The sequence below is a fragment of the Maniola hyperantus genome, chromosome 19, assembly GCF_902806685.2.
Source record: "Maniola hyperantus chromosome 19, iAphHyp1.2, whole genome shotgun sequence".
Classification (NCBI taxonomy): domain Eukaryota; kingdom Metazoa; phylum Arthropoda; class Insecta; order Lepidoptera; family Nymphalidae; genus Maniola; species Maniola hyperantus.
The window spans coordinates 1150764-1170842 of NC_048554.1; the positions used below are offsets into that span (position 1 = coordinate 1150764).

Here is a 20079-nt window from a genome sequence, read left to right on the forward strand (position 1 = left end):
TTCCTTTTATTATACAATTGAAGATTATCTAAATGATAAAAGAGCGTGGATTTGACCTGCAGCTCGTTCCAGCAACGCACAAGACTGCAAATACTATTTTATACATGGCATAATCTTGTACCTATATCAAATATTTGAAAAGAGCAACCGCCGAGTTTCTTGCTGGTTCTTCTCGGCAGGAAAGGCATTCCGAACCAGTGGTAGATGCATCCGACTATTCGTAAGCACTTGTAAAAGTTTATACGAATAAAAAAGATTTTCATTTTCATTTTCATATATTTGGACTACTATGTGTGCAAATAGTCTGTTGCTCATATGATCATGAGCAACAGACTTTTCGCAACGTTCCTGTGGCCTCTGACCATTGCACCCAAATAATAATATAGACATAGAGAATTCATTAAAGAATGCTAATTATTTTCTGCCCACGACTTCGGCAGCGATTGAAAAAAAATTATATTCATTTTCTGAGATAAAAAGTAGCCTATATTTTTCATGCTGGTTTAAAAACAAAACCTCAGACTAAGAATCAAGAGACTTGTCAGACGCGTATACCCGAAAGGGACAAAACAACAAAAGAAATAATACTCACATATGAAACGATGTGAAAGGATTATGTTTCATAATTTGCGTTCTCTACAACTTTTACACAGCCATGCAACATAAAAGGCTTCCACACACCGTCAATACTAAATTTAAAACAGAAAACTAAATAAAAACTCGTAATATTCGCAATAGATTACTCTCACAGAGGTTTGTTGGGCACAAACTAGAACGTGCCCAACAAAAAAAAGCTAAACTATGACAAAGACAAAAAACTGTGTTTATGCCTCTATCACTCTTCAGAGCTTTTCTATACACCTAGCTTGCTCTAACAAGGTATTATTATTTTAATGCCAAGTCTCCTTAATACTTAGTCTGAAAAAAAAAAACTAAACCATAGAACACAAACATAAACACATGTTTCAAACTTTCAGAGTGCCCTGAATGACTCCCTAGCAGCAAACTCTCTACTCAAAGACGAAAACACTTTACTAAAAGCCCAAGTATCAGCCAATTCCATACCAATACCACAATCCACCCTACCATCTCCACCACAACCAGACCCGAGAATTGGAGAATACGAAGAAAGAATACAACAGCTAAACGTAGAAGTGACAAAGTTGAATGGAGAAGTTGTAAGGTTAAACGGAGAGGTGACGAGGTTAAATGGAGAAGTGGATAGGTTGAATGGAGAAGTGGAAACGGCGAAAGATGCGGAGAGGAATGCGACTGAAGAATTAGAGAAATTGAAGAAGGATCAGGATGATCTATTGTATTTACTTGCTAATTATGTGAGTACTCAACCCTTGTTAACATAAGTTTAGTTACTCGAGTCTGACTCGCACTTGGCCGGTTTTATAATAAATCCTGTGGGAACTATTTGGTTTCTCGGGACAATAAGTAACCTATGTCCATCCCCGGGATGCAAGCTATCTCTGTCGCCCTCAGAATAAGGACTGTTAGAAGTAGCCCTATTGTGACACTTACTGTTAGAGCGAGATAGACCGTGGCCACTTTTTTTTGTTTGTCAAAATGTATTTGTACGTGAGTATTTGGCAAACAACGTGAAGTGTAGAAGGAATGACCTTTCACAAGTAAGAAAATCTGCTTGAGCGAGAGGGACTGAGGGGGCCACGCTAGTTGCAAATCTGGGACATATCTGTGCTGTGGCCATGATCGGTCGAACGGATAGACCGTAAAGCTACGAGACAGACAATTTTTTTTTTTTTTTTTTTTTTTTTTTTTTTAATTTTAAAGAATATTAGCCATGTTAAAGGACTAATATTCCCCTTTCCTCTCCAACTAAGCGTCAGGCTTGTGCTAGGAGTAGGTACGACAATAGTGCAACGGGCGGGGTTTGAACCGTCGACCTTTCGGTTTCAGTCCACTCCTATACCGGTTGAGCTATTGAGGATGTAATAATACAAATAGAATTTCGCATTTAAAAAATAGAAATAGCGTACTAACGAGCAGGCGGGTCAAGTGGTGGTGGCCATCCATGAACATTTGCAGCACCAGAGGAACTTTCAGCAATTTGTTGGTCCGCTCCATGAATAACCCCATGTTGAATGTTGTTGGGAACACCGCCGAAGGGAGTTGATTCCACAGTTCGCATGTGCGTGGAAAATCTGGCACAACGGTTGGTCGAAGTGCACCAGGCACCCAGGTGGTGAGGGTGAAATTGCTTACGGTGCTATTAATAATATTAGTATGTATTGCAAACAGATACAGTACGCGGCGGAAAATAATGTCATCGGCCTTTAGAATGACATTTCAGCTTTGTAGAGCCTTGTCTCTGTCACTCATACCTATATTGCGTTTTGTCGGCCTCCACGACAGAGACAATGGGGCCGATTCTCTTGTACACAATCTCTAAACTAAACTAAATTAACAGGTCTAAATCTAGTGCCATCCTTTTCCGCAAGCAAGATTATGAAAGGGATAGCAATAGATTTAGGCGTGACATTTTAGTTTAGTTTAGAGATTTGTGTACAACGAAATTAGCCACAATGCTCTACAAAACCGCTATCTAAAGGTTGATGTACATTGTTTTCGCGTACTGTACATGACATACTTTATTCCGGCGCTTCTTCTACTTGAGGTCTTTTGACTTTACTACTCAAGTATTAGGCGGGTATAACCTAAATGTGTGACCAGCTTTAAAAAATAAACGTTTTTCTTCTTCTTCTTCTACATTGTTTGCAAAGTTCTTTTAGAAGTCCCGCAAATTGCTAATGCGTGTGGCCGCCATTTTAGTGACGTCAGCACTAGACTGAAGTTTCGAGCTGATGGTATATTTTTACTTAATTATACGTCAAAATGACGTCATTTCGATGTTAATGCGACATGGTTCCAGCGCAATAGCAATTTGCGGGACTTATAACAATAAATTATTTTGTCCAGGATTCCAAAACAAACGAATACAAAATGCGGCTTCTGCAACTGGGCGAGACGGTGGAAGACGACGAGCCGGCGGAGGAAGACAACTTGACGTAGTGTTGCCATGTAGATTGTAGAGTTATTATTATTTAAATAAATATATTTATTTAAGAAATTAGACATTTTTGCTACACTGTACCACTTGTGATAGAATTACGAAGATAATTATTTAAAATACAAATTCAAGATATTGACATTTTCAATATATTCCGTAAAATTGAGATTTTATTTGCTGGCAGTCTTTGTTCTGCAACTACGCCCCTCGGTCAACGTCATTCAAGTGCCAAAAGAGCCTTGTCGTACTTATTCTTGTTGTAACAATGTATTGCAAAAGTTGCTAATGCGCGTGGCTGCCATTTTAGTGACGTCAGCACTAGACTGAAGTTTCGAGCTGATGGTATATTTTTATTTCGGCTGACGTCTAAATGACGTCATTTCGATGTTAATGAGACATGGTTCCAGCGCAATAGCAATTTGCGTGACTTATAGTGCATTGTAGTCAATTGCCAATAGTATTTTAGATGTCATTCTACCGCAACCAAGCCCGACCCAATGTAAAATGAATAGTATTGGTAATTATCAACCTATCGATACCGAATCTATTCGTCATCGATACTTTTTTTTGATACTTCTAATACTGTGTAAAATATAAATAGATATTTCATATTTTTATGAATTCGTTCACTGTCACCATTACCTTGTTTGTAAAAAACAAACAAGGTTATAGTGACAGGCGCTACCTATATCGATATGGGTATCGATGAAGTAATGTTTCGATATACCCATCGATCAAATAATAATTTGTCGATGTTTTTATACGCATTTCACCCACCACACAATAATTCCATAATGAAAAAATGTTTTTATCGTGATTTTGATTTTAACTGGTTATCATTATTGCCAAGATGTTTATTTTGTATCGTTTTTTTTGCTTCTAGTCGTTAAGTATCGTAACATTTTTTTTTAAATGAAGCGTCGATGTGTTAATAAAAGATGACTCGAATGTGTTGAAAAAATGAGTTTTATTAACCACTAGCTGATGCCCGCGACTTCATCGCGGATCAGAATTATGCGCTATACCTATAACTACAGATTTTGGGGTTTTTAGTCCATCCCTAGGCCTAAAGATTTCAAGTATTCAAATCCAAATATTTTCTTACCAATAAGTTTATTCTTTCAACATAGGGTTTGAAGTATGATTATAGAGTCTCAGGTAAATTAAAATAAAGGAATACTTAAAGCATGACTATTAATCAGGTAGGGTAGGTACAATAAATTATGCTTAAAATAAAACATCCTATCTATTATAAAGTCCGCTCCAGACTAGCGCCGAGAACATCCCACTTCTTTCTTACCGCGAACCTTTATTTATCTCTGCTTTAGAAACCGCCTACGAAAAAAAAGCAAAAATATTTGCGTTTTCGTATGTTTTCGGCGTGAGTCTGAGGTCGACTTAATGATTCTCCTATCTACTTAATCACAGATTACATAACAGTCAAAGATTAATACATAAAATATTACACAGCGATTTACACAAATAATGTCTTTATTTCGGTACGGTGCCTCTGGCCAGACCCATTGCAATTATCTCCTTACGGTCACAAAGTTGGTATGTACCTTATACCTATCATAATATGCTCTCTAATCTAAAGCCTGACCAGAAAAATAAAATACGTCGCCATGTTGCGGAAAACCCGTGGAAATAATATAAACAAGACCGTATCTTAGTGACCATAGACAACATACTAGTGGTAACCCCAGAGCAAGTTTTTTATATTTCTTCTGATCAGACTTTAACTACCTACAATGCTGTCCCGTGGCTCAAAATCTGGCCCAAGAGAGCGGAATTTTTAATTAAACAGTAGCATGTTGCACACTCAGTGCAAAATGTCAAACTGAATCTCTTAATTCGGCAGATGGCGACCTTTCAGGGTTTTATCATAGTCGGGGAGCTGTTCGGGAGAAACTGGGGAAAAGGATGAATATAATTAGCTGGAGTAAACCCTGGACCTCTTTAATTCGGCAGATGGGACCTCTCAGGATTCTGTCATAGCCAGGGAACTGTTTAGGAGAAACTGTGAGGAAGAGGATGAATATTATTCTAAATGTAAATAATCATAGAGAAAAGGCTCCGAACGGGCTGGAGAAACTGTAAAGTCGTTGATTGATCCTAAAAAGAACTTTTGGATATGGAAATTGATCATATGATCTTAGATAAAATTCGTTACGCTATCCTATCAGAAAAGCTGGCGACAGCCTTCTATTCTATCCGAGAGCAAATACAATAGGCAGAAAAACATAAGCACAGGCTTCTAGGCGGGAGCAAAGCCAATTGGCGAAAAATCATATAAAACCAGCCTTCTATCCCGGGAGCAGACAATTGGTGAAAAATCATATAAAACCAACCCTATCCGAGACCAAAGACAATTGGCGAAAAATCATATAAAACCAGCCTTCTATCCGAGAGCAAAGACAATTGGCCAAAAATCGTATAAAACCAGCTTTCTATCCCGGGAGCAAAGACAATTGGCGAAAAATCATATAAAACAGCTTTCTATCCTGGGAGCAAAGACAATTGGTGAAAAATCATATAAAACCAGCCTTCTATCCCGGGAGAAAAGACAAGAAAAATCATGAAACCAGCCTTCTATCCCGGGAGAAAAGACAATTGACGAAAAATCATATAAAACCAGCCTTCTATCCCGGGAGCAAAGACAATGTGCGAAAAATAATATAAGACCATCCTTTTATCCCGGGAGCAAAGACAATTGGTGAAAAATCATATAAAACCAGCCTTCTATCCCGGGAGCAAAGACAATTGGTGAAAATCATATAAAAACAGCCTTCTATCCCGGGAGCAAAGACAATTGGCGAAAAATCATATAAAACCAGCCTTCTATCCCGGGAGCAAAGACAATTGGCGAAAAATCATATAAAACCAGCCTTCTATCCCGGGAGCAAAAACAATTGGTGAAAAATCATAAAAAACCAGCCTTCTATCCCGGGAGCAAAAACAATTGGTGTAAAATCATATAAAACCAGCCTTCTATCCCAGGAGCAAAGACAATTGGTGAAAAATCATATAAAAACAGCCTTCTATCCCGGGAGCAAAAACAATTGGCGAAAAATCATATAAAACCAGCCTTCTATCCCAGGAGCAAAGACAATTGGTGAAAAATCATATAAAACCAGCCTTCTATCCCAGGAGCAAAGACAATTGGTGAAAAATCATATAAAAACAGCCTTCTATCCCGGGAGCAAAAACAATTGGCGAAAAATCATATAAAACCAGCCTTCTATCCCAGGAGCAAAGACAATTGGTGAAAAATCATATAAAAACAGCCTTCTATCCCGGGAGCAAAAACAATTGGCGAAAAATCATATAAAACCAGCCTTCTATCCCAGGAGCAAAGACAATTGGTGAAAAATCATATAAAACCAGCCTTCTATCCCAGGAGCAAAGACAATTGGTGAAAAATCATATAAAACCAGCCTTCTATCCCGGGAGCGAAGACAATTGGCGAAAAATCATATAAACCTTTAAGACTGGAACATCTGCGGATAAACCCAAGCCACTGAACTGCGAGGGTAATCGGCACAAGCAGAAATATTCAACAGGGCAGTCGAGCCCATAAGAACGTCTGTTTACTCCAGAGAACGATTTCTGATGTATTAACAACGAACGTGGAATCCCATCAAAATAGAATAAGAAGTTAGTCTAGATCTAATTCGAGTAATAGGATAAAGGCCACACTAAACTATGTATATCCATAAAGAGGGGCGCACTAGACGATTATCATGTTCTTCAGAAGGAAGTTCAATCCAATCAAAGCCAATGAGAAACCTCATCATCGCCAGATAGAAATTCATTTAACCATAGTTAAATTCGTCGTTATCTGAATCATCAAACCCACAACGCCATCGGAAAGGAATCCGGTTGATTCAAGACATAATGAATACAAACAAAGATAACGAAAATAGGTAAAATTCGCAGTCTCAAAGGGAACTCCAAGCGTCACCTATGTTCCACTGTTTATGTGAATGCATCTCTATATCAACATTCAAATCCTAGTCAACTGAAAGAAAAAACCTACTGGGAAAATGTGATTATGCATTCAGCACAATTACAAATGTTAGAAATCGTGAAATCAATCATCCAATATAAAAATTTGTAATGAGTTAAATACTATGGCCATAATTAATAGAACGCATTAAATATGATATGACGGAAACATTTGATTGAATGAAGAATATTGCAACCTAAACCTTACGTGATTCATTCAATCAAATGTTGTTGACAATACACATCCCTAAATTACATATCTATTTAAAGTAACTTACTTATTAAGCTTGCTAATCGTTAAAATTACTAAAATTATTTATCAAAGTAGTATTACATATATTTGGTTGTTAACATAATAATGACTTTAATTAAGATACTTTGAAAACGATTCTTAAGGAATGAATGAAGGTAACTTCACGTCATTTCGATTAATATCATAGTTCATTCATGATAAACGATATAAAAAGCGGTGTGGCCTAATAGGCAAGTAGTTCTGTAATGAAAACCGACAAATAAACTTGTGAAATCGTCTTCGAGTTATTTTTCTTCGTGGTCCCCTTACACACATAGTCTCCTAATACAACGCCTAAGACTCCAGCAAGTTCTGAAAAAAGTTGCTCAAGCACCAAGCACGCAGACGCAACAGAAAATTTGATGAAAATGCTTCACCTAGTGAAATTCGCACAATATCAGACGATTTGTTCAATATACCTGCAGTAAACGTGCAAGGATGATTGAATCTCAGCGAAATATATACGAAACTAAAGAACATATACCTATAGTCAGACCTCGAGTGAAATTCCACCATCAAACACTCGTCTAAACTATCCCTAAACTAACCCCCAACTATCAATCAAAACTCACGGTCTCTAAAATTGCTTCCACCTTTTCGTCGTCAAAGTCGTCCAGTCAAATCATACTGAAAAGGAAAAACAAACCAAAACAAACAACAAAAGGATGACAAACAAAATCGCAAAACACTTCAAGCGACTAAGAGATTTAAGAAACCAGCGATCTCAGAAACATCAAATGTTGACTGAGTAAAAAGTACCCCGGAAGGGTTCGAAACTAGTCGGGCTAAGGTCGACTAAACACGTGAGTAAAGCCGGGTGTGAGATATGTATAATGGAAATCACTTACGATAGTTTCACTAAAACCAAATAAATTATCAAAAATGCTGACCACAACAGCTTCTGAGAGGAATAACAAGCCGACTATATCAGCTTGGAGAAATTTAAGCGCACCAAAACCCATCATGAAGCATTATGAAATGCTACGTCATCCCGTTCTCGAGAAAACCGCTAATAACATTGTTCAAGACAAATGTAAGAACTCCAAACACCAGTGTCCACGGAAATTATAATTTCTTATCTAATACCTACGGACTTGCAGTTATTAGAGGGTTATAATAATAATAATAATAATAGTTTTTTTATTTTCAGGCATAAAACAACCCATATACACATTTATAAATTACAATAAAATAAAATTAACATTATATATAAGATCAGACTGCAAGTCCGTAGGCATACACGTGCCAGCTTGGGAAGAAATTTAAGCGCACTAAAACCCAGAGTAAGTATTATAAAATGCTACGTCACCCCGTTATTCGAGAAAACCGTCAACGAATTTACTAAAACAATTCCAAACACCAGTGTCCTCACAAATGGGCAAAGAAATTACGGAAATGATCCGGCAAAAGGTGATAAAAAGTTAAATTGTTGGATGGTGGCCCTGTAGTGGGGTTATGAACTAGATTCAGTAATAAACGAAGCTCGGAACATTTCACACGTGTTTGATTCATATATCAACTCTACGGGACCCCAACGTGCATCATCACTTGGCGACCGTGACTGCGGGCGGAGTTTGCGCTGGCAGTGGCAACCGCTCGCGCTGCGATAACTACACGTGTCAAGAAAAACATTAATAGAATTAAAAATGGGACCGAAGTGCTCCAAATGCGTGTGCGAAAATAAAGAAGTAATATCGCAGAATGGGGACTCCACCATGGAGCACCCCATGTATACCAACAACATCATGGTGGAAGCAATCCTAGCAATATGTAGCGCAGCAATTCTTTACATTGGAATTACTAAATACAGACAGAAGTCGGAAGTATTTGCATGGTTTCTGAAAGCGGGTTCATCAAACAACTCTCTTTGTCAATTGCTTACACCATTTTAACGATTTCGTGCATCCGAGTATCGAAGACCCCGTACTTCTGATTATTAGATAATAATCATTCTTCACATATAAGTCTTGAAGGTGCAACTTATGTCAGAAAAACCGAATGCTGACTATCCCATCTCACGCAAGTCATAAAATTCAACCTTTAGATTTGGCCATTCACGGTTCACTAAAAACTAAATATTCCATTGATTTCGAAAAATCCAACATCCAATTACATGTAGTGGGTCTCTTTAATACTGCCTGTAAGCATGTTGCTACTACGACTAATGCTGAGTTGGGCTTCAGAGCGAGTGGCATATACCCATATTCAGATGAATTAATCAATGAAACTGATTTCGCACCTTCATCAGTAACTGACCAGGTATGAAGTGGACCCTCTCCACTAATTGAAAATGGAGGAGATCATAACCAAATTCACTAAAATGAAGTGCTCATCAATAATCCGGAAAATTTAATCCAGAATCCCTCGAATGTTTCAAATGATAATGATGATAAAGCCTTGAGGATAGACATTATGTGTGCCTAAAATAATAGTTTTTACTATAAATAAAACCGAGAAGACCCTACATGTGCCCTAAATGAATCTATACGTCTCGTTTTTTTAATTCGTCTTTCAATTCCAAATACATATCAATTATTATTATTGCGTTGGGCATAAAGTTTTAACACAAAAAATCCATACATAAACAAAGCAATCACAAAATGACGCCCTCTGCGCTGAGCTTTGCGCAGGATGAGAGAAAGGTATGTGTATGGAACACACACCAACTTCGTGACCTAGCCATTACGCACGGTCGACTAGTCGCCCGGCAACTCAGTCGGCGACCGTAGAATCAGTGATTTATATTGAAGTCGTTGCTATATGCTGTTATACGCACGAAGTCGCCGCAACTCCGTGGGTATAGACAAAGCGACTTCAACATAAATTATAGATTCTAACGGTCGCCATCGACTGAGTTGCCGGGCAACTAGTCGACCGTGCGTAATGGCTCTTAACCTCATAAAATCAATTCAACAATCAAAGCAACATCAATGTATTCCGTAAATAGGGAAAGCGTTGTTTTAAAGACTTAGCTGTCATCTTGAAAATATCAATCCTCAACAAAACTCATTCTTAGTAAAAAACTCATTGAAATATAATTTTTTTTTAACTTATAATAATTTATATCATATTTATACAAGTGGTGTCGGCGATATAGCTTAAAATATCACACTGCAGTCTCTGACATCCCAACATAGTCACAGAAAGGAGCCAGATCTTTAACACATGGATGGCCTACCGGTGAGCGAAAAACCTGAAAATTATAAAAAATACAAATAAAACTTCACATCAAGCGTGATTTTCATACTTTTATTTTCATTGTGGGGCACTACGTGACGTAGAAAGCGCTATAGCAGTGAGTTAACTCAACATCAGAAGTCACCATTATGAAATGCAAATACCAGGGCCAGATAGGTAACATACCTTTTCGCTATCGCTAGTGAGGCGCTACGTGACGTAGAAGTAAACCGCTATAGCAGTGAGTACCGCCAGCGCGAGGGCCACGGCCGCGAGGATAAACCTCTCTTGCAGAGCTCTCATCACCATGCTGTTCATGAGGCGGGAGGATCTGTTCAGCTGCTCGTCAGTCTCACGTAACTGAAGGACAACGACATAATAACTAAACTAAAATGACAGGTCTTAAACTAATGATATCCTTTTCCACAGAGAGCATTTTGGAAAGAATAGCACAATATTTATACCTATCAATTTAATTTTTAGGGTTCCGTACCTCAAAAAGAAAAAGGAAACCTTACAGGATCACCCTGTTGTCTGTCTGTCGTGTTTGTTGACAAGAATCATGAAATTTGGCAGGTAGCAATGTCTTACAGCACAAGTAAAGGGAAAAATCCGAAAACTGTAAGTCTGTGGTTACATCACAAAAAAAATGTTATAGCTTGTACGATGGTACGGTGTAAGTGTAACTATATAATTTGTCATGTAAGTTTCTTGTCAGGGTGTTGATGTGGTGAATTCAATAAAGTTTAAGATAAATTGAATTGGCCAATAGAATTTACAACAGAAACTCACCCGTCCCCTGGACCTCTGAATGGTCTCCCTCTGTGAGCTCAGGTCGTTCAGCACGGCAGCTCCGATCTGCTCCGTCTCCAGTACGACTCTATACCCCTCCGTCAGAGTCTTGCCCGTCCGCTCCAGTGTCTCCGTGTTGTCTAGAAGCCTTTGTCTCTGCTCGTTCACCATCGACCAGTCTTCATACTCATCTGGGTCTATGTTATCTGGGAAATGGAATTACAAATAACTATTTCCAATCCAATCCAATCCATCAGCCTGTTTGCGTCCACTGCTGCATAGATCAGATTGCGGTATTGACATAAAACCTTGAAATTTTTAATTTTTTTCTCAATAGTCAAAATTTATGCTGAAACTTCTACTTACACGCAGCATTGTTGCTGGCAACAGAGCGGTACTCCTCCCGCACCCTCTGCAGCTCCGCGCGGTACGCCGCAACCCGGGACCCAGACCCTGAGCCTCGGTACTCCAACTCCAGCTGTTCCAGCTTAACAGGAGAAAAGTATACATGACTAGCCTTTCATCCACGTTTTTTTTTTATTCATTATAGGCGCACGCTTGACCATGATCACACCTGATGGGAAGTGATAATGTGGCCTAAGATGGGACGCGTGTGCCTAGAAGATGCCTATTCACTATTGTTTTAAAGATACCCGGATTATAATTGACAGGAAACACTGATCTAGGAAGAGTATTCCAGACCCTAGCCAAACGTATAAGGAATGATGACGCAAAGCGTTTCGTACGCGAAGATGGAATGTTGACATAGGGGTGGAAACTCGCGTGATATACAGTACGCGGCAGAAAGTAATGTACATCAGTGATCATCGTGTCTTGTCTTAGTATACATTATATGTAGGTATATTACATTATATGTAGGTCCTTCGTTCTTCTTTCTTTTTTTTTTTTAAAAGAATATTAGCCATGTTAAATGACTAATATTCCCCTTTCCTCTCCAATTAAGCGTCAGGCTTGTGCTAGGAGTAGGTACGACAATAGTGCAATGGGCGGGGTTTGAACCGTCGACCTTTCGGTTTTCAGTCCAATCCTATACCGGTAGAGCTATTGAGGCAATTGTTGTTATGTACTTAAATGATATCAAAACTTTGACATGCATACTTTGTAGTTCAGTGAAATCTACATTTCACTATCAGATTATTTATAAGATTAGATATTGGCACTGATTCCCTTGTCTTTCTCTTAACTAAATTTAGAGTATCTACATCTTTTTCTTTTCAATATTGTAAATTGTAATAAAAAAGGCCGTAACATGAATTTTAAACTTAAAGACTCTAAATTTTAGTGCACTAGTGTGCTTAGAATCAGTACCAATATAGGTTTAAAAATAAAAGTGGATATTGATAAATACTTACCAAATCATTTGCCTCTTCAAAGTTGGCCTGGATTTGTCTGGATAACTGTTCTCGATCATCTAAAACATAATATGTTAAGCTTAATAATAAGTTATTTTAAGAGATTCTGCTTTTACATCATGTAACCGCCATTGAAGAATAGTTTGAATCTATGTATGTGGATTTGTTCTGCCTTTATTGAGGTACCTATTTGATTCTTGATTCTCGCTTCATATGCATAGTTCCTGAACAGAAAATAAAATAATATTGTATGCTGTGAATTACAGCCAAGGATTAACATGGAAAGAGCTTCCAAAACAGTCAAGTAACATGACGTCAAGCACGTAGATTTGTTTTGTTTAATCAAGTTGTTTGATGCGCCCCTCAAGAGGCTTGATCAAGCAAACAGAACTTTTCTCATATCTTTGTCTTATTAGTGGGAGGTCCCTGGAGATTCCTGGCAGAGGTTTGGAATTTCATAATTTCTAAATTTCTGGTCCGGTCTGGTGGGACACTACAGCCGTAGATAGTTACCACCTACCGGCAAAGCCGTGCCGTGCGTTCCAGTACGATGCCGTGCATAAAGCAAATGGGGCATGGTTAATAAAAACTGCCATACCCCTTCCAGGTTAGCCCCCTTCCATCTTAGACTGCATCATCACTTACTACCAGATGAGATTGCGGTAAAATCGCATCAATCACATAATTATGCTTGACTCAAGCAAAAATCTACGTCTTTGACGTCAAGCCACTTGATCGTCTCGGAAGCTCTTAACATGTAGAGCTACATCGCTGCAATTTACCTTGAGAACTTACACGAGCAGAAATAACGGGATAAAATAAACACTCTGTGTATTATACTCAAAGGTATGTATTATAACTAACTAAAATTTAAAGGTTTACCTTCATTCGAAGATTTTAAACGTCCTATCTTGGAAGTAATATCAGCTGTGAGCACCGAATACTGCTGTTCGTACGACTGGATTAATGTAGACATTTTAACTGTTTATGCAATGTCTTCTTCACAAACCAACACAAAATAGCATAGTCATCGATTAGAATCAACTATTATTTATTAATAAAAATTCGTTTAGCATTACAAAACATTTTAATTTTTGACCAAAAATGCCAAAAAATAAAGCGATAGGATCAAAGAGAATATTCACTACCACCAACACAGACCAATAACATATAGGATAACCACCAACCAGAAATAAAAGATCACTACATAGATTATCTACTATATACTAGTACGTGTAGGTACGTATAGGATCTGAGGATAGGATGCGTCTTTCTCTTTCCCGTGTCTTTCCTCTATGTCCAAAGAGTATATAATCCTAAGATATACCTAATCACTACGTTTTACTCTATATGTCTATGGCACAGATTAAGCAAGCTTAGCAAGCCAAAGCGTCAGACTCAGACTTGTCAATATTGGCAACATTGTTTTTTTTTTGTAGATGACGCTTTGTCGGTCTCAACGAACACTCAACATGGTCTCAACTCAAAATGTTCTACAAATCCGCCTATCTCTAGTAATATAGTAGATAATCTATGCGCCTATCTAACTAAAGGTCGATGTACCTACATTCCATATATTCAATGTACTCTGTGCTACATTCATTTCATAGTATTTAATATTACTCGGTGCAGTTTCAACTTAATAAAAAAACTGAATGATTGAACAATGATTAAAATAATAAAATTGTAAAAAAGTGTATAGATACTTTAAAAAGCATAAACAATTATTTATAAAATGTCGTTAACAAGGTTTGACAACAACAGGTACAAAAGCGTTAAAAAAATGGAATGGACAAGTGAAAATGAAGGAACAAGTGGATTTTTTGAACTGATTAAATTAAAATGCTACTTTCAATTTTATGGAAATATGAGTCAATAATTACAACACAATTGTAGTGATAAATCATTAGGACCGAATTAAGAACTTTCGAATCGTAAGTAAAAGTTTTAAACAACGTTTTTCTTTAAAAAACGATTGCAAAGTTTGTACATTAATTTACGTAAATACCTACACAGCAATTGTAATACGTTTGTCAATACCATATGCGATCAAGGCGAACAACTTTAAAAGGCAACTCCTTTTATAATAATACAGATATAATATAGTTTGCCAAGTTTACTACACAAAAGCATTCTTTATGCCTAGCCTACTGTAATTTGTAAATGACTATTAGGTACTGTCGTAGATAAATATTTAGAAATAGATTCCTACTATTCCTTACACTTGTTAGTGTGAAGTGACACATATTAGTTATTTAAATACATCTTGTATTCCACTTTTCTCCTAAACAATGGCCTCTGTAACCGGTTTGTTGAATAACAAAAGATTTACATCTTATGTCAATCTTAGACATAATATCCACATCCATAACTACTTTTAAAAGTTGTAACAGTGAAATATTTTAACTGAAAAGTAGGTAGGTACCTACTTGTGAATTACTGAGAGAATCAATATTTTTTAAATCATATAAATATCCATGATGAATTAATACTTATATCTTTGAATTTGTTTAAAGTAAATACTGTGAGCAGATGTGCATACATATTTTTTTAAATCGCGCACCTGACCTGCATATTTAATAAGGATACCTATAAAATAAATGAATGTGTATTGTTATTTGATTAACAGATGCCCACAATTTAATCTACATGGATTTAAGTTTTTGAAAATTCCATGAGAACTCTTTGATTTTTCATGAATAAAAAGCAGCCTATTTCGCTCTCCAGGTCTTTAGCTATATTCATGGAAAAAATCATCTCAATCAGTTGCCACAGTAGATGTGGCATGACTAAAGGACAAACCAATAAACAAACACACTTTCACATTTATAATATAGTTTTTTCAAAATTCCTTATGGGTCATATTTTGAGTGGTGCGCTCTTGGGAAGGCCTATGTCCAGCAGTGGACGCAAACAGGCTGATTCATTGATTGATTGAATAATTTTATTAGTGGTGATTAAAATGAGTTTATCATAACATAATTTATAAATAAACTTTTTATTTCAGTAAAATGCTACGCACCTGCGATGAAGATTCAGGACGCAGTTCTTGTTCAGCCGCATCCATCAACTTCAGTCCCATCATGGAAATGCACAAATTCGAGCCGGCCAACTCAAAACCAAAAGAACAAATCACTCAAAACGTAGATCTCAAAGTTAGCACACAGCCTAGAAACTTTGCTAGTATAATAAAATCTCCAAACGAAAAAGACCCCTTCCCTAGTTGCAGGCTTCCTAGAAAACATAGAAACCCTGTATTTAGTCTATTCGATAACTCCCGATTAGGTGGCTTAAGTAATGCACATTCAACCCTCAATATAGCTTGCAGTACTCAAATCGAAAAGTCTATACAAGGACATGCTATGTCTACATCAGCAATAAATTCAGATGTCAAGGTTAGTAAACAATCCACAAATACACACTTTAGAAGAGGCAAACCAGTCCAAAGGGCAGCGTCCAGACTTTACAAAGCAGAAAATTGTAAAGGCAAAGAAGGTTGCATAGGACCCGAGTTCATCGTCAGAGCCTCACAACCAGTGAAACATATAGATTTAACAATTTCAGCTCTCTGTGATAAAAGAGTTATAACTGTTGTCCTTCTAAATGGTCAGAGAGTAGAAGTTATGTGTGACCCTAACACAGTAACGGCTGGACAGATTTTCGAAGCTTTAGTATCCAGTGAAAAGTATGAACACAACTTCATGCTCGGCATAGCCATATTAATAGGTGGTGACTTTGTTTTTTTACCAGATGATTACAAAATCAAAAAGGTTGCACCCGAAAAGTGGCACAAAAATAAAAACAAATCTAATGATGAAGATATTTCTGTGTGTCTATTTTTAAGAATCAAATTTTTCCTACCAATAAATGTAGCTAACAATATACAAGGAGGTGAATGGACGCACAGAGTGTATTTACAACTTAGAAGGGCGACAGTCGAAGGACAGATGATCTCAACAATACAGAATCTCATTTTGCTAGCCGGTTATGCATTGCATATCGAATTTGGCGAGTTTTCGTATAGAGAACATGGTACAGCAGATTATTTTTTACTAGAGCACTATTTACCAGAATTTCTAATAACAAATGATATGGCAGATGTTAAGTTTCGTATGAAACGCGCTCACGAAACCCGACGTGGATTAGATAGAAGCAAAGCGATTATGAATTATATTACTTTAGCGCAAACTTTTAGAGATTATGGAGCACATTTTTACTCAGCAGTCTGGGCAACGAGAGATGGATTTTGCAGAGATGTGTGGCTTTCGATAGGTCCGAGAGGCGTAACCCTTTATTCGAGGACAAATAACGTTTCGGAAGAATCCTATAACGCAAATCGCATAGTACTTCAAAGCTTGCCCTGGCATCATATACACACATTCTATTATAACAAGAAAAGCCTCTACATAATGCCCAATTCATACTCTGGCTTATCAAAGATCGGGATCAAATATAAACTTAAAATGCCAGACAATAAAAGCTACTTTGCATTCTGGTTGGCGTCACTGCACCACAGGTTGTACGTAAAACTGTATGCTAAAGAGGATTTTTTAAATTATTTATCAAATGAGTTTAACTGCCCTATGACTGAAAATAACAGCCCTAATAAAGTGGAATGTAGCAACTATCAAGACAGCTACAATTTGGCTGTTAGGAATCCAGCAAGGATTCGAAGACCGGTCAGGAGACGTTTTAGAGTCGATCTATTTAGTGACAAGAAGTCTCAGAATAAAGAAAACGAGAGGCCTAATACTGAGGAATTATTAAGGCAGATTTTGTCACCCCAACCCAGTGAAGAGAGTATGGTAAACTCTCCAAACAAAATTGGTCCAAGAAGCTCTTCCAATGAAGGCTTGTCTTCCTCCGAAAGCAGTTTGCCGAGAAGGCATGGTGTTAAAATGGGAACAAGAATGTTCAATGAAAAATATGCTAGATCACCTAACAAACTTCTATCAGTGAAGTCTGATGGTGATCTGGCTATGACGCAAAGTGACTCGGATGATCTGAGTTCAGAGCAAAGACAGTGTAATGTGAATAGTATGAAACTGTTACCAGAACGCTCTTATAGCCAAAATATGGTGGCGCCAACGGCATATGTTTTAGAATCTCCAAAAGTATACTCAGATGTATTCAACTATGACACAGGGAATGAATCATGTGTAAATACCTCCATATTTGATAGATTAGACAATATGGAATGTGTACAAGGTGAAAGGGTGTTTGTCACAGCTGTATTAGAAAGGGACAGGACGAATGCTCTAGGGTTACAAGTCGCAGAAGGATCGGATGGTAATGTGTATATAAAGTCGATAACTCCTGGCAGTGCGGCAGATTCGTGTGGAAAACTGTTGCCTGGCGATCAAATTATATCAGTAAATGGGCAAACTTTACTGAACTTAAAATACGACAAGGCTTTAAACATGCTGCAGTCAGCGCCACAGAAAGTGGAACTTATTGTATTGCAGAATACTACAAAAAATGCCTTTTCAGAACACGAAAAGGCATTGATATCACAAGAACTTCATGGTAGTCAAGTTTTACAGAATAGCTTAAGGCAAAGTATAGCCAGTGCTATAGACGTCGAGATAACGGACGACGAACTTCTAAATGAAGAAGCGTTGAAAACTATTTATGCCCTTATAAAGTTAACTAAGGACAAAGTTATAAGTCGAATGAAAGACAAATCAAGTCGACAAACTACTCCAAACAGATCAAACTTACAGAAATGCTATTCGGAAAATAAAGTCTACGAAGAGGCTGATATAGGTAATTTTTCATCACAGGAAAATACGCCCCAAAAAAGAAATTCCCAAAAATTCAATACATGGCGTGACCAACTAACAAATAGACCGAAACGTCGACCTTTAAGTTTGAGTATACCAACAGATGTCAACATTCCTGATGATTATTTAAACAATAATAGTTTTATGAAGAAATCTTCACTTAAATCCATCCAGTCTTCTTTAAATAGCTTGGACAGTAAAAGTAATTCGTCCAAAAATGTCGCGTTACCAAGGAATTTTGGACTTAGCAGGAGATGGTTAGGTCCTGTGAAATACCCTGTTACGCCTTGCAAAAACACTAATAATACGGAAAGTGCAATCGTAGATAGCAATGTTATAAGAAGACATTTTATATATGGTACGGGTGATTCAGATGAAGAGCAAATTTTTTTATAAATACCTACCTATACCTAAATAGTTAAGATACTTTATACATAGCTACTGTTATTTGTAAGAAATTATATAATTCTATGTTTATTGTACAGTTGACCAATATTTTAAAATAAATATCATAAGTCATATAAATTACGGCTTTTTTATTCATCCGATTAACGTCATGCCAATGATAAGAGCCTAGTGGCACTAGTGGTTGAGACGCCTGCCTCCAATTCTGGCGGCCGGGGGGGTTCGATCCCGGGCACGCATCTCTAACTTTTCGGGGTTACCTGTGTGTTTATCACTTGCTTTAACTGTGAAGGAAAACATCGTCAAGAAACCTGCACGTCTGAGAGTTCTCCATAATGTTCTCAAAGGTGTGTGCCAATTCGCACTTGGCCAGCGTGGGCAACTACGGCCAAACCCTTCTCATAGGAGGCCCGTGCTCAGTAGTGAGCCGGGGATGAGTTGATCATGATGATGACCACCAACAACATCACTACAGTACGCGGCAGAAAGTAGGTACATCTGCCTTTAGAATGACATTTCGGCTTTGTAGAGCGTTGCCTCTGTCACTCATACCTTCATGGCGTTTTGTCGGTCTCAACGGAGAGTGCTCTACAAATTTGCTATCTCCTAAAGGTCGATGTACATAACTTTTAGCCGCGTACTGCGTAATATATTTGTCGCTTTACTTACTAATTACGGATCGGTTATCTAGGGTCATTGACCTGTTCATGAATAAGATTCCCAAGACTTTGTAGTAATGATTCTAAGGGATCGGTGCCAAGCCAATTGCTTTCTCTCTCATTAAACGCATAGGTACCTAAGGACACTCCTTATTATGTAGAATACATAAATAAATATACCTAGTACAGTACGCGACAGGTCATAGTGGCAATCGGGGAGAGAACGCCCCGCACACCCACACAGCCCCCGCGCTGTCTCGGTGCGGGCGAGCGCGAGTGACGTGCGGGTGTGCCGGGCGACCTACCCGTCGCGCATTATTACATTGATGAAGAATAAGTTACATACTATTATTATAAATGCGAAAGTGGGACTGTCTGCCTTTTACACAGCCCAGTGGCCCAACCGTTCAACCGATTTTGACGAAATTCGGTACATATATAGGACATAGCCTACTTTTTATCTCGGAAAATCAAAGAGTTCCCATGCGATTTAAAAACCTGAATCCACGCGGACGATGTCGCAGGCATCATCTAGTAAGTAACTAATAACTAA

The 20079-nt window shown here is 37.8% G+C and overlaps 3 protein-coding genes across 5 annotated transcripts in view; 2 read left to right on the plus strand and 1 right to left on the minus strand.

Annotated features, from left to right (window-relative positions):
• Nucleotides 1–20079, plus strand: part of p115 (General vesicular transport factor p115) — a 152921-nt gene that overhangs the window by 6171 nt on the left and 126671 nt on the right. Inside the window, exons 8-9 of one of the 3 annotated variants that reach the window (XR_011237851.1) lie at nucleotides 978–1334; nucleotides 2947–3145. Coding sequence is in view for 2 of the 3 variants with exons in the window: in XM_034978700.2 (XP_034834591.1) it covers nucleotides 978–1334; nucleotides 2947–3039 (450 nt within the window). In the remaining variant the exon portion in view is untranslated. Of the gene's footprint in view, nucleotides 1–977; nucleotides 1335–2946; nucleotides 4374–20079 lie in introns of those variants that run through there. The other 2 variants (XM_034978700.2, XM_034978701.2) reach the window with 2 other exon arrangements.
• Vti1a (Vesicle transport through interaction with t-SNAREs 1a) lies at nucleotides 10133–13823 on the minus strand. Its single transcript, XM_034978973.2, has 6 exons — nucleotides 13562–13823; nucleotides 12680–12738; nucleotides 11673–11793; nucleotides 11307–11512; nucleotides 10701–10874; nucleotides 10133–10530 (listed from the first exon to the last, which is right to left on the minus strand). The coding sequence occupies exons 1-5, from the start codon at nucleotides 13653–13655 to the stop codon at nucleotides 10725–10727; spliced, it is 630 nt and encodes a 209-aa protein (XP_034834864.1). The 5' UTR covers nucleotides 13656–13823; the 3' UTR covers nucleotides 10133–10530; nucleotides 10701–10724.
• Nucleotides 14211–18987, plus strand: LOC117991382 (tyrosine-protein phosphatase non-receptor type 13-like). The gene is made up of 2 exons (XM_034978969.2): nucleotides 14211–14613; nucleotides 15687–18987. The coding sequence occupies exon 2, from the start codon at nucleotides 15691–15693 to the stop codon at nucleotides 18856–18858; it is 3168 nt and encodes a 1055-aa protein (XP_034834860.1). The 5' UTR covers nucleotides 14211–14613; nucleotides 15687–15690; the 3' UTR covers nucleotides 18859–18987.